The sequence below is a fragment of the Rhineura floridana genome, chromosome 3 (genome assembly GCF_030035675.1).
Source record: "Rhineura floridana isolate rRhiFlo1 chromosome 3, rRhiFlo1.hap2, whole genome shotgun sequence".
Lineage (NCBI taxonomy): Eukaryota > Metazoa > Chordata > Lepidosauria > Squamata > Rhineuridae > Rhineura > Rhineura floridana.
Window position 1 is genome coordinate 22,136,978 of NC_084482.1, and position 14,990 is coordinate 22,151,967.

Here is a 14,990-nt window from a genome sequence, read left to right on the forward strand (position 1 = left end):
AAAGGCAAATTCCATGCTAGCAATAATTAGGAAAGGTATTGAAAATAAAACAGCCGATATCATAATGCCGTTGTATAAATCTATGGTGCGGCCGCATTTGGAATACTGTGTACAGTTCTGGTCGCCTCATCTCAAAAAGGATATTATAGAGTTGGAAAAGGTTCAGAAGAGGGCAACCAGAATGATCAAGGGGATGGAGCGACTCCCTTACGAGGAAAGGTTGCAGCATTTGGGGCTTTTTAGTTTAGAGAAAAGGCGGATCAGAGGAGACATGATAGAAGTGTATAAAATTATGCATGGCACTGAGAAAGTGGATAGAGAAAAGTTCTTCTCCCTCTCTCATAATACAAGAACTCATGGACATTCAAAGAAGCTGAATGTTGGAAGATTCAGGACAGACAAAAGGAAGTACTTCTTTACTCAGCGCATAGTTAAACTATGGAATTTTCTCCCACAAGATGGAGTAATGGCCACCAGCTTGGATAGCTTTAAAAGAAGATTAGACAAATTCATGGAGGACAGGGCAGCATGCTTCTGAAAACCAGCTGCCGGAAGCCTCAGGAGGGGAGAGTGTTCTTGCACTCGGGCCCTGCTTGCGGGCTTCCCCCAGGCACCTGGTTGGCCACTGTGAGAACAGGATGCTGGACTAGATGGGCAACTGGCCTGATCCAGCAGGCTCTTCTTATGTTCTTATGTTCTTAAGGTAAATCTCCGGTTCTGGCAGGCACCCTTGAGAGCAGAATGTAAAAGGATGTGGCTCCAGTAAGTTTAGCACCAACATTTCTATCAGGCTGTTTCAGCAGCCATAAGTGTAAAGAAAAGCACTCAATTCTGGACTTGAAGGATGTACCGGTATGTTTTGGGTTGTCTCTTGTCTGTCTCATTCTATCTAAATCTGTTATCCTTATATTTATTATTATTATTTATTTATTACATTTCTACCCTGCCTTTCTTTTCATGATCGAAACCTAAGGCGGCTTACATATGGTTCCCAGGCGGTCTCCCATCCAGGCACTGACCAGACCTGACCCTGCTTACCTTCAGCAGGGAGCTGGCCTTACGTGCCTTCAGACCATAGCCTGGGACCTATAGGATTATATAGGATCAGGCTGTGAATGGTTATTCAGGAGAAGACCTACTAGCTTCAACAGGACTTTACTCCCAAGAAAATGTGCATAGGACTGCAGTCTTGGAAAATGAAAGTGTTAAGAGGAAACACCAAGAGCAGTAAAGTCTGGCAGATGTGCAGGTCTGGTGCCAGGCATCACTGGGCTCTTGGGCACCAGCCTGCCACAGGCCTGCAGTGCCGTAGCCCAATGCCCCCCTAAGAGGCGGCACGGGGCTAATAAGCCCACTTACCCCTCATGTCATGTGAATGAAGTGCATAAGCAGCACACATGTCTGCCATCAACCAAGATGGCGGAGGGGGCTCCTGCCTCTATCTTGGGTGATAGCAAGCATGTGCACACAGCGTGCATGGCATGCATCCTTACGGGAGAGGTAGGTGGGGCATGCATGTGGGCTTACTGAAGCCCTTACTGTCTATACTGGGGGGGGGTGCCTGGGAGCTCTCTCTGCAATCCACGGCAGGTTTGGGTGGCAGGACCCAATGCTGTCACGGATCATGGAAAAGGAGCGCCACACTCCCACCCTAAGGAGGGACCCTTGGCCAGGGTCCAACCTGGCCGCCCTCTTGCACTGGCCCGGCAGATGTGGTGTGGTGATGAGGAAAAGCCACAACTATAGAACATGTTGTTGCTATCTAGTTATGCAGAAGCACTCAATTCTTTTAGAGCCTTCTTAAAGTTCCTCCCCCCCAGTGTTTATGTGGCTTTGCTACAGGAAATATGTACATTGGTTATCCATCTGCAGCTTAATTGGCTTAAGGCATTAATAACAGGGTTGCATATTGTCCCCACCCAAGCTTTAATTAATTCTCAATTTAAGCAAGGTTGCCTTCTCCAGAAAAGGAGACTATGACTGCTGTAAATCAGACACATAGCAGTTGGGAATATTTTATTGTAATTTCATAAGTGAATAAAAGAAATTATTATTTATTATTTTATTATTTTATTTGTATCCCGCCCTTCCTCCCAGCAGGAGCCCAGGGCGGCGAACAAAGCGCTAAAAACACTTTAAAACATCATAAAAACAGATCTTAAAATACATTAAAACAAAACAGCGTTAAAAACATTTTTTAAAAAACTTTTTAAAAAGTTAAAAACATTATTAAAAATGTATTAAATTATAACTAGCATAAACTAGCAGATCAGTATGAAATATAAGAGAAATAAAATAAATGGCAATAATAATTGTAAAACACTGAAAGAAATAAAACAGTGAGCTCCTGAGTCATTGGCTACATTTGCATATAACATGAAGCCATAGAGTTTGGTTTAGTAAGCCATGCTATGTGTTAGCTGTGTGCTCCTGCACACAGCCTGATCATTAAACAAACCACAACTAGGAAAGGTTCTTATAATGCCCTAAGCCAGGATCCTGATTTGTTTTGCCCTAACAAAGAGAGATCACTATTAGTCTTTTCTTGCATTGATGCTCCCGCTTCAAATCAGCCATGACACCCCGCTTTTATTCTTTTGTTGTTTTTCTGTTGTATTTTGATTGGTTTTTGATTGGTTGACTGGGAGCATATTACCCCTGTGCTTTATCGACTCCACTGGCTCCCAATTTGTTTCCGGGCCCAATTCAAAGTGCTGATTCTGACCTTTAAAGCCCTAAACGGCCTTGGACCAATGTACATGAGGGACTGCTTACACCCATATGTACCTGTCTGGGATTTAAGATCATCTGCCTCTGGTCTTCTCTGCGTGCCTGGAGTGAAAGATGTTAGATTGACAGGCACGCAGGAGAGAGCTTTTTCAGCTGTGGCCCCCAAGCTTTGGAACACCCTACCCCAAGAAGTCGACTCTGCTCCCTCCCTGCTGGTTTTCCAGAGACTTCTGAAAACGATCTTGTTCTGGAGAGCCTTTGGGAGGGACTGAAGGTAGAGCCTGACACTGATTTTATGCCTTCTGCGTAGAAGGCATAAAATCAGTGTCAGGCTGTACCTTCAGTTCCTCCCAAAGGCTCTCCGGAATAGTTTTAAGATCCTCCGTGGCGCAGAGTGGTAAGCGGTGGTAACGCAGCCGAAAGCTCTGCTCATGGCCAGAGTTCGATTCCTACGGAAGGAGGAAGTCGAATCTCCGGTAAAAGGGGTCGAGGTCCACTCAGCCTTCCATCCATCCGTGGTCGGTAAAATGAGTACCCGGCATATGCTGGGAGGTAAAGAAAGGCCGGGAAAGGAACTGGCAATCCCACCCCATATATACAGTCTGCTTAGTAAAAGTCGCAAGATGTCACCCTAAGAGTCGGAAACGACTCGCACTACAAGTGCGGGGACACCTTTACCTTTACGTTAAATTTTACCATTGTACTACCTTTAGTACCAATCTCTCTGTATGTGTGTGTGTGTGTGTGTGTGTGTATATATGTATGTATGTATATAGTATTTTATGTATTTTAATTTATTTTAATGTTGTCGTGGTTTTACTGTTTACAATTTTATTATGTACATGTTTGATTTTATTTTTGTAAGCTGCCCTGGGTGCCCTATTATAGGGTGGGCGGGATAGAATTTTTTTAAATAAATAAATATATAAATAAAAATCTTAAATAAATAAAGAGGGATCACTAAGCCAATAGCAAACTATGGTTTAAGAATGGCCAACAGTTATGGCTTGTTAGGATGAAACAAACCACAATCCCAGGTTCAGACATAAAACTAAGCTATCCCCATAGTGGTTTGTTTACTCACCCATGCAAAGGGAGGAACAGTGGAAGTGTTTGGGCTACATATACTAGCATGCAGCTCATGCACAATGTGACTTACTAAACTAGACTTCATGGCTTAGCATTGCTTGCAAATTTATTATTTATTTATTTATTAAATTTATATCCTGCCCTTCTTCCCAGTAGGATCCTTGGGCGGCATGTGGACACTGCTTACAAATAGATTATATAATAATCATTAATGTTAATGTTAGAAGGAAATATAGAGAGATGAGATCAGCCTAATAACAAAAATTATTGCACACTTGTCAGTGATGGATAAATGGAAACAAAGGACAACTCCCATAAATGGTTTACAAGGAATATTTATTTATTTATTTATTTATCTGTCTGTCTGTCTGTCTGTCTGTCTCCCGTCCTTCCTCTCAGTAGGAGCTGGGAGTTGAATGTTATCAACCTTTTCTATACGACAGTGATCCATTCACCCACATGCCCACAGGTCCAAACAGCTTGGTGACCCCTGCTGTATGTCCTCTTCTTTTTCTCCCCCTCACTAAAGTGGGAATGGGGTGGGACACAGACTCATCCCTCTAATCCCCCTGATATTTATCTGTGCTCTTGTGCATTTCTCAGGTTTGGAAGAAGATGGTGAGATCCCACAGATCAACCGAAACCTTAAAGAGCGTGCGCCTTTGACGTAGGAGCAACTGCTGCAACATCGCCCACGATGAGGCTGCTCCAAAGACGCTATGGCCCACTGAAGCTGGCTTTAGTGGGCGTTGTCTTTGTGATCTTCCTCTTCATCATGCAGAGAGATGTGAGCAAAGGGGATCAAAGGGAGGAACCTTGGCTGAAGAACATTGTGGACAGGAAAGATCAGATGATTGACATAATGATGGGAGCGGTCAACAACATCCGCGACTCTATGCCAAAGCTGCAAATCCGGGCTCCAGTTCAACAGGAGGCCCTTGTGCAGGACAGCAAGTCCTGCCTGCCAGGCTATTACACGCCAGCAGAACTGAAACCCTTCATGGAGCGTCCACCTCAGGACCCCAATAGCCCAGGTGCTGATGGGAAAGCTTTCAAGAAGGACCACTGGACCCAAGAAGAGACAAAGGAGAAAGAGCATGGCTATGAGAAGCACTGTTTCAATGCCTATGCCAGTGACCGGATTTCTCTCCAGAGGGCACTGGGACCAGACACCAGACCTCCAGAGTAAGACCTTCCTCCTTTTCCACTCACTGTCGAAGATGCTGCTTGAGGGTAGATGGATAGAGACAAAGCTTTGCCGAGTGGATAGCTTCCCACAATGTGCATGCAGCTCCATGGGAAGCTGGCCATCTGCAGCAGGAGTGGGGAACCTTTTTCATCCCAATAGCCACATTCCCTTCTGGGCAGCCTCTCAAGGGCCGCATGGCGGTGGTGGGTGGAGCCAGGGGCAAAAGTGGGTGGAGTAACAAGCGTACGTTTTTACCTTCGTACCATAGGGTAGTTTCTACCCACACTCATCCAGGTCACCAAGAGGTGCTGTCGGAGGTCAAGGACCCAATCCCGCCAGGCAAAAACACTCGAGGCTGCAAAGCAAGTCTGGTGAGGGGTGTGGCTTAGGAAGAGTTGCGAGGGCCAGATAGAGAAGTTTATAGCATCTACTTGTGTGCTGTGGAAAACTTGACCAGTTTAGGTGCAGATAGAATTGTAGAGCTGGAAGGGGCCTATAAGGCCATCAAGTCCAACCCCCTGCTCAATGCAGAAATCCAACTTAAAGCATACCTGACAGGTGACTGTCCAGCTGCCTCTTGAAGGCCTCCAGTATTAGAAGCCCAACACCTCCCTAAGTAATTGGTTCCATTATCGTACCTCTGTAACAGTTAGGAAGTTTTTCTTGATGGCTTCCTTCAACTTGAGCCCATTATTTCATGTCCTGCACTCTGGGTCTATCGAGAAGAGATCCTGGCCCTCCTCTGTGTGGCAACCTTTCACGTACTTGAAGAGTGCTATCATATCTTCCCTCAGTCTTCTCTTCTCCGGGCTACACATGCCCTGTTCTTTCAGTCTCTCCTCATAGGGCTTTGTTTCCAGTCCCCTGATCATCCTCGTTGCCCTCCTCTGAACCTTTTCCATTTGTGGGAAAATTCTGTTAGTCGTGTGAGTGGATGCTCTCGTTGGCTGCTGCCCAGATGTTTTAATGCTCACTGGAGTAAGCCATCCAGCAGTATTGTATTCTGCTTGTGGCAGTGACGCTTCCAAGGATACTGGCTGAGCTGGTGTCCGTGAACAAAGCTGGTCACTGTAGCATGTGATAGTTCAGCTCCTCTAGAAAACGGTGGTTGTTAGGCTGAAATTCAAACTGCACACAGGTTCTGGGGAAGGAGGGTCTGTGTGGAGAAGGCTAAGGGTTGGAAAGTTGGCTGTGAGGAGCTCCCAGAAAGTGTGGGTCATAAAGGTCAGATAGGCTAGAGCAGCCGTCCCCAATATGGCGCCTTCCAGGTGTTTTGGACTACAACTCCCATCAGACCCAGCCAAACTTGCTGCGTGGGGCTGATGGGAACAGTAGTTCCAGTCACCTGGAGGGCACTAGGTTGAGGAAGCCTGCAGTAGAAGAAGGGTGGCTGAAGCAAAAAGGCAGAATGAGTGAGTGGATGCAGGAAAGTCAAGGAAGGACAGGTGGAATACAGAGGACCAAAATTGGCCAACATAGGCTGGGAAACATAGAGGACCTAAGTTTAGCCCCTGAGAGGGCCCCACGTGCCTTGTAAGAACTGTGTGCAAAGGATAACTTTGCTGGCTTTCACTTCTGCAATTACTGAAGCATTGTTACCTAACAATCCTAAAGAGGTAGCTGAGAACAAAAGGCTTGAGGCTCAGTGAAAGAGCACCTGCTTTGCATGCAGAAGGCCCCAGGTTCAATCCTTGTGTCTCTCAGTAGAAGGATCAGGGAAGACCTCTGCGTAAGCCCCTGAAGAGGGAACGATGGGGAAGACCTCTGACTGGCAGCAGCTCTCCAAGGCCTCAGGCAGAGTAGATAGTCCCCTGGCTAGATGGGCAGGTAGTCTGGCCTTGTATAAGGCAGGTACTTGTGTTGTAGTGGTCAGCTGTCGATCTGTGTGGATCCCCTTTTGTCCCTGAGTAAATCTAATCCTGGCAAACAGCTGCTGCAATGCCTTTGAACCTTTTGAGCAAGACACATCAGGTGCTACAAAATGTACCGGTCTCCCACAGGAGCACAGGTCTGATAGCCTCTGCTGGTATCTCTGCAGCCTCTGAGACTGGCTTCCTGTGGCTAGCCAAGGGATGTTCCAGGGAGCAGGGACCTGCTCTTTTCTGGTACATCTCCCTGTATCTTTGTTTGTGTGCTATAGCAAGAAGGTGACGTCTGAAGATAGCCCATGTCTGTTGTTAACAGGGAAATGAATGGGAATTGTTATCCCCTCCCCAAAGGTTCTGACAACATCCATTCTCGCAAGATCAAGGATCCATCTCATTCAGCATTCAGATGCCTTTGGGAGATAACAAGCAGGACGTAAAGGCAAGGGAGTGCCTCTGCTTCTTTTCAAACAGAGAAAGAGGCTGCTTTCATATATGAGTGTTGTATTTAGCTATCACTGCTAGTAGCTGTTGATAGACAAATCCATGGAAGGCAGGTCCAATCCAGTGGTAGGGAATCTATGGCTCTCCAGATGTGGTTGGACTCCCAGCTCCCATCCACCCCAGGCAGCATGGCCAATGGTCAAGGATGACGGGAGTTAAATCCAACATAATCTGGAGGCCCACAGAGCACTCCCCTCCCATCCTGGTCTAATCCTTTCAAAAGCCATCTGGGCAAGTGGTATTGTTGGTGTGGAAATGAAATTGTTACCACAGGGCAGTGCTGTTCAGTCATGTTGTACTAAATTTTGAAGTGCAGGACCTCATCATGACAACCCCCATAGCTACATACACACACCCCGGAGAGTAAAAAAAGGCAGTTAATGTTGATCTGTATGTGTACACACAGACACACACACACTATAAAGAGCAGCAGTACATGGCATTATACCTGTTTTAAGAGGATTAGCTGGCAGTCATAGAATGGTGAGCAAGTTGGGCTTTGGCTGAGGAGACCTGGATGACCTTGGTCTGGTTGCTAACAATCTAGCCTATTTATCAAAGGGATTGTGTACCAGGCCATACGCATCCACCCCAAGCTTAAACCACTAGCAGATCCAGAAGATGACACCATCCCTCCTGCTGGGAAAACAGCACTAAAGCTGCCGTGCTCTCCTCCCTCCCTCCACCCACCCACCCATGTTGCTGCTCTACTATACCACCACTGCTCTAGCAAAAAACGCTGCCCCTTGGGGGGGCATCCCCAGCTGAAAGAAGCTTAACCTTTATTGAAATGTTGGTTTTTGTTGTCTGAAGTTGAATACTGTCAGGGGTGCCATATCAGACTTGAGTGGGGACAGGGAGACAAAATCCTCAGAAAGGACTTCATAGACCTCCTCTTGGATATCTTCAGAATTAAATTGCAAAATGTGATGCATCTGAGCAGCATCTGTTGGGAGTAAAGTTTGGATTGTATCCAGTATAATGCTAAGTAAACTTTGGATGGTATCCAGCATAGTGTTAGGTAAGCATCCCGTCAGAGTGACGATTTCCACTCGGACAATGAGACTTATCCCCCGCTCCTCCCCATGCACCTCCAAATCTGTTCTAAGGATTCCCCCAACCCTCCGGTGTAGTTTTGGGAAGGATGCAGAGCACACACAGAGAGAGGAGGGAAAGTCTCATTGTGGAAGTGGAAATCCATGTGCTGATGGAACAAGTTAGTTGAATACCACCTTTTTTTTAAAAAAAAAAGTCTTGTTCTGTAGCAGCATTATCAGTGCTGGCCATATGGTCGCACCCTGTCTCCTCCTTGTCTTTTAAAAAATGAAAAATTGTGTTTTGGCATACGTACCCTACTATATTTCTCATGTCATGTTGGCAAGAAACAAGTTCTCCTCAGGAACAGCCACTTGTGGTCTGAAATGTCACAGGGAAATCTCCTTCTAAATGGCTTCCGTGTAAATTTTAGGCTACTTTTGTGGTCTATCCAAAGGTCCACCTGTATAATGCTCTTGCATTGTGCTCTCTTCCCTTCAGCACAGTCTAGGTTCCTGCTGTTCTGTTTGCTCAGGACAGGGGTCAGGAATCTCTCAGCCCCAGCCAGTGTGGCCAGTTGTAGTCCAGCAACATCTGGGAGGGCCACATGTTAGCCACTCCTGGCCTAAGAGAAATCCTGCTGTGGCATGTCTGCATTAGGACACCTGCCAGTAAGCTGTATAGAACCTTGCTAATAACAAATCAGTTGTTACCAACACATTTATTTATTTATTTATTTATATCCCACCCTTTCTCTCCATAGGAGCCTAGGGCGTCAAACAAAAACACTAAAAACACTCTGAAATATCATAAAAACAGACGTTAAAATATATTAAAGCAAAACATCTTTAAAAACATGTTAAAATGAAACATCTTTAGAAACATACTTTTTTTAAAAAAGCTTTGAAAACATCTCAAAAAGCAATTCCAACACAGATGCAGACTGGAATAAGGTCTCTACTTAAAAGGCTTGTTGAAAGAGGAAGGTATTCAGTAGGTACCAAAAAAATAACAGAGATGGCGCCTGCCTAATATTCAAGGAGGGTACCCTTTGTGTTTCAAAGGGTAGGTGCCACTACACTAAAGGCCCACTTCTTATGTTGTGCAGAATGTACCTCCTGATAAGATGGTATCTGCAGGAGGCCCTCAACCTGCAGAGCGTAGTGATTAACTGGGCATATAAGAGGTAAGAAGATTTTTCGTCTGTGCAGAGCCTGAATCTGTACTCCCAAGTCCAACAGACGTCACATCTCTGGGAGTAGGTTGGGCTGAGAGAGGGTGCCTTGGAGTTGCCTGGAACTGCCCAAGGTTATCAAGGATTCCAATATTAGTCTCCTGTCCAAATTCAACAGACTGCCCTCCACACACTTGGAGGCCCTCCAACTCAGTACGGTAGGGCCCCACTCTAATGGCGGGTCATGTTCCGAATGGCGCGCCACGCCCGAAAACCGCCGTAAAAGCGGAACAAGTGCTGTATGAGTGGGGCTTTAGTCTAATTGCATCTAATTGAGACCGCCGCATTAGCGAAGCGCTGTGAAGCGAAGTGCCGCAAAGCAGGGCCCTACTTAGCCCTGATAAATGTCATCTAACAGAAGTTGCTGAATGCTTGTTAATGTGCATCTGGATCCAGAAAGCTTGGATTATGTTAAATTAGTATCTGTGCAACTGTCTAATGTAGGAAAGTCCCTATATTGGTTTAGCATTAAAAGTAAAAATAGTGATTTTTTATTTCAGTGTTTCATACAATAGTTGATATAGAACATAATGGATATGTAATGGTACATTTTTATTCACGAAATTTATACATCATCTTTTACGCTAAACACTCTCACAAAGTGGCTTCCATGAAGTAAAATGCAGTGTATAGAATCAAAATTGCAAAACACCACAAACACATAATATCAAACCATCATTAAAAACAATAAAATCCATATTTATAAAAATGAACGTTGCAGCAAAGATGACAGCATAATTATACACTGCTTTCCCTTCCCTCCCGTGCTTCCTGCTCCACGTTTTCCCCACCTTTTATATCTCACTGGTGCCCTGTTTATAAAACAATTAACATTTACGATTGCAATCTTCTCTCCCCATCTCCCAAGTTCAAAAACTTTCTTATTCCATCCGTTGCCCGCCCTTGGTTTTGTTCCGTTTTTCCCACTTCTGAGAGCTCCATTGCCCCCTTCATTTTTTTTCACTTTGCTTGCCAAGTGGAACAGACATGGCTTACAGTACCTCGGGGGGCACTGAAGGAGTCAAACGTGACCGTTGTTCCTTTCTCTCCCCCCCCTCGCCTTCCCTGTGGTCTGAGGCCACTGTTGCTTTTCATAGAGGGGAGATAAGTCAGTCAAGGCCTTGTGGTGGGTGGGAAGAGGGGAACCAACAAAAGCAAGCTGAATAATGGCTTAAAAACTAGGCTGGGGGGGTCACAGACGGTCTCTCTCTCCCCTCTCCTTACCTCCCGCCTTCCCAGTGAACGATTATTTCTGCCTAGCAGGTGTAGATATCACAATAGAAGAATGCTGCGTCCTAGGCAGGGAGCGCAAGAATGTTATTCAGTCAACCAAAGAGGCATAAACCAATTTAAATTAAAGTGCAAAGCCCTCCCAGAACCTAAACCATAAATCGGGAGAGCTGGGGAAATTGGCTCAGATGGAGGGATCCCATGAATGAAACATTTTATTGTTGAGCTCTTCAAGGGTGGGGGAGGCAGAAGAAAAAACTGATCCACCATGTGGAACGCTGTCCCCCTTTTGATGTGCACCACTGGTATGCGGCATGTAAGGGACCCGTCTGCCTTCCTGCTGAAAAGTTCAGAGAGTGAAATCAAAAGAGATCAGTGGGAAGGGGAGTGAGTTTTGGAAGATTCCTCCAACAAAATTATTTAAATCCTCCAACTCTTATGTCATGTTTCCTTAAGAACCATTCATCTTGTATGTCTTGGGGGAAATGCCAATGGAAAAGCTTATTGTGTGCAAGTAAAAGTGTTCCATGTAGGATTCGTGCTTCAGGTAAAAATGCCTGGGGATGCAGTTGGCTGTCCCAGCCCTGCTATGCAGCATAGTGAAGTGACTGGCTATAGGTGGCACCATAATGAAGGTAGGAGTTTGTGTCTGAACGATGTGGCAAGGCATGGGGAACCTGTGGCCCTCCAGACGTTGTTGGACTCCAACTCCCTTGATGTCAGGCTGATGGGAGTTGTAGTCCAACAACATCCAGAGAATCGGAGATTTCCCATTCCTGCTTCAGAGTGTTGATGCTGGCAGGGAGCACCATTTGGGCTCCATTTCTGCCAGCAAAAATACCTTAGACCAGCACCATCTGTAGGGCTGTGGCTGTTGGAGCTCAAGCTAAGGTGAAGAAATTGGAGGTCCAGTTTGACAGTGGATGTCGAGCCTTTTTGAAAGGGCCTGAGAGGAGGGCAATTATTCCAATCCTACATTTTGGAACACGTGTGTTTTATTCCTCAGGGACACCTTGTATGTTTCCCTGGGTCCAGTTCCCTGGATCTGCATGCCATATGAGTATTATTATACACAATAAAATGGGCCTGTGTGTTAAGTATACATGCCAAGGGCACGTATTCCTTTACGTTTAAAAAAAAAATCAGTGGTAACATAAGAAAAGCCTACTGAATCAGGCCAATGGCCCATCTAGTCCAGCATTCTGCCTTCACAGTGGCCAATGAAGTGCCTATAGGAAGCCCACAAGCAGGACCTGAGCGGAAATTAGCTCTCCCTGCCGTTTCTAGCAACTGGTATTTGGAAGTGAAGGCAGAGCATAGCCATCATGGCTAGTAGCCATCGCTAGCCTTATCCTCCATAAATTTATCTCATCCTCTTTTAAAGCCATCCAAGTTGGTGGCCATCACTGCCTCTTGTGGGAGCAAATTCCATAGCTGCGTGAAGGACTTTTTTCTGTCTGTCCTGAATCTTCCGTTATTACTACAGTATTTGTAAATGGTACTGTTTGATGATATTGCTATAGTTTGAGGTATTTTTTAAAAAACCACAAGGAATGTGCTTAAAATACACTGATTCCACCCGCCCCTGTCAATTTATTATTTATATGGCACCATCAATGTTGTTGAACATACTCATACTCAGTCAGACCCTTTGATCCATCAACTCTAATACTGACTGCTCTGATTGGCAGCACCTCTCCAGGGTCCCAAGCAGAGGTCTTTAACATCACTTGTTAACCAATCATTTTAACTGACAATGCTGACGATCAAACACATGTCTTATCTCTGCAATAAACAGTTTAGCATTGCATCTGAATCGGACCATAGGCTTGCAGACTTGACAGAAGATCCTGTGGTGGGACACGTGCATGGTGAAAAGCTATGTTGGGCATAAAGAGTGGATTTTTCAGTACAAGTCGTGATCCATTCAAAAGGAATTTGCATGTACTCATTGTATTCTTCTGTCATTGACAGCACCTACTCTTTGGAAATTCCTGCCTATTGACATCATGCAGGTGCCTTTGCTGTATTTCCTTTTTTATTTAGGCAAACCCTTCCAGACACAGAGATGTTGATCTGTTTTTAATTCTTTTTTGTTAGTAGCTATTTTAAATATGTTTTAATTACTTGTTTTAATTGTTTCATTGATAATTTTAATGTTTTTTGTAAACTGCTTAGAAGTCTTTATTGTTGTTGTTGTTACGTGCCTTCAAGTCGATTATGACTTATGGTGACCCTATGAATCGGCGACCTCCAAGAGCGTCTGTCATGAACTACCCTGTTCAGATCTTGTAAGTTCAGGTCTGTGGCTTCCTTTATGGAATCAATCCATCTCTTGTTTGGCCTTCCTCTTTTTCTACTCCCTTCTGTTTTTCCCAGCATTATTGTCTTTTCTAGTGAATCAGGTCTTCTCATGATGTGTCCAAAGTATGATAACCTCAGTTTCATCATTTTGGCTTCTAGTGACAGGTCTGGTTTAATTTGTTCTAGTGCCCAATTATTTGTCTTTTTTGCAGTCCATGGTATGCACAAAGCTCTCCTCCAGCACCACATTTCAAATGAGTTTATTATTATTATTATTATTATTATTATTATTATTATTATTATTATTATTATTATTTCCATTTATAGACTGCTTACTATCTAAAAGATCTCAAAGCTGTTTACAATGGAATACACAAGGTACAATAAAAATATCAAATTAATTTACAAAGCAAAATACATAAACAATATCCATATACATAAACATAGTATAAAAGTCAGAATTCACCAAGGGAAGCCGATAAGCCTTCCTCCCCGCTCTGTGAAAGTGTCAGAAAACTGAAATTATGTTGACCATGGATAAAAGCGACAAGCAGGTAAAAGGTTATTGCTGTCCTGGGTCGGCTTTGCATTCAAGCAGTATACAAATTTTTATTAAATAAAAAAATTAAATAAATAAATATCTCCCAGCTGAGCTTGCCATTCTGTCCCTAAACCTCAGGAGCATAAATGATCCCCCCCCCGGCACCTACTTTTTTTCCTTTGTGTGTGACAACTTTCAATTCACAAGCATGTAGCAGAAGGGAACGCAGTAAGAGCACTGTTGCTGCAGCCTGCTGCTTGGGGGAGTGATCCATGACATCATCCTGCAACCAATGGGTACTTGAGCTAATGCAAGGTCAGGAAGGAAGCAAAGGAGAGTAGCATCCAAGGAGACACGCGTCTTTGAAAGTTACGGAGAAGAAGGATTTTTAGCAGTGGCAGCTTTTCTCACTCCTGCAGCACCACACCATAAACTCTACCTGTGGAAACTCCCATAACTATTTTTGGTCTCAGCAAGGCTGGTCCAAGGCACTTTGCTGTCATTTTGAGGCAAAAGACAAGGTGTGTCTCCCCATCACTGCCATTCTATGTACAGAAGCTGAGAGGACTGCTAGTTGAATCCTACTTCAATGCTAGCAATGATATAGCATCATTGACTGCACCTGGAGTAGAACTTAAGGGGTGCCTCTAGCCGGGAGAGCCAGTGTGGCGTAGTGGTTAGATTGCTGGACTAATACCTGGGAGACCAGGGTTCGAATTCCCACACAGCCATGAAGCTCCCTGGGTGACCTTGGGCCAGTCACTCCCTCTCAGCCTCGGAGGGAGGCAATGGTAAACTTCCTGTGAATACCACTTACCGTGAAAACCCTATTCATAGGGTCGCCATAAGTCGGAATCGACTTGAAGGCAGTCCATTTCCATTTTCCTAGCTTAGGTGGTGCATGACTCTGAGTGGCACACACTGCTGTGATCTCTCCAGCAGAGGGGAATGGCCAGGGAGCTCAGAAGGAACGGACAGAGGGGCTGCTGCTGGTGCCCACCCCTCCTTCCCAGTCTTCCATCTGAAGCAATTGCCTCACTCTTCCTAATGGTTGGGCTGGCCCTGGCTCTTAGCAGCACAGGATCCAATCTCTGTCTCGTTTAAACAGAAACTTTTTTTACTCTAGTACAGGAATGGGGAACGTGTGGCACTCCAGATATTACTGTTGGGCTACAGCTCCTGTCAGTCTTGACCATTGGCCGTGCTGTGCTGAGGCTGATGGGAGTTGTAGTCCAACAACAGGTGGAAGGCCACACATTCCCGTCCCTA

The 14,990-nt window shown here is 45.0% G+C and overlaps 1 protein-coding gene across 4 annotated transcripts in view; it reads left to right on the plus strand.

The window, feature by feature from the left end:
• Positions 1-14,990, plus strand: part of GALNT6 (polypeptide N-acetylgalactosaminyltransferase 6) — an 87,898-nt gene that overhangs the window by 37,398 nt on the left and 35,510 nt on the right. For all 4 annotated transcript variants that reach the window (XM_061614939.1, XM_061614940.1, XM_061614938.1 and 1 more), the window contains one exon: positions 4,423-5,004. In XM_061614939.1, the coding sequence (XP_061470923.1) occupies positions 4,517-5,004 (488 nt within the window). In that variant the 5' untranslated portion in view covers positions 4,423-4,516. The remainder of the gene's footprint in view (positions 1-4,422; positions 5,005-14,990) is intronic.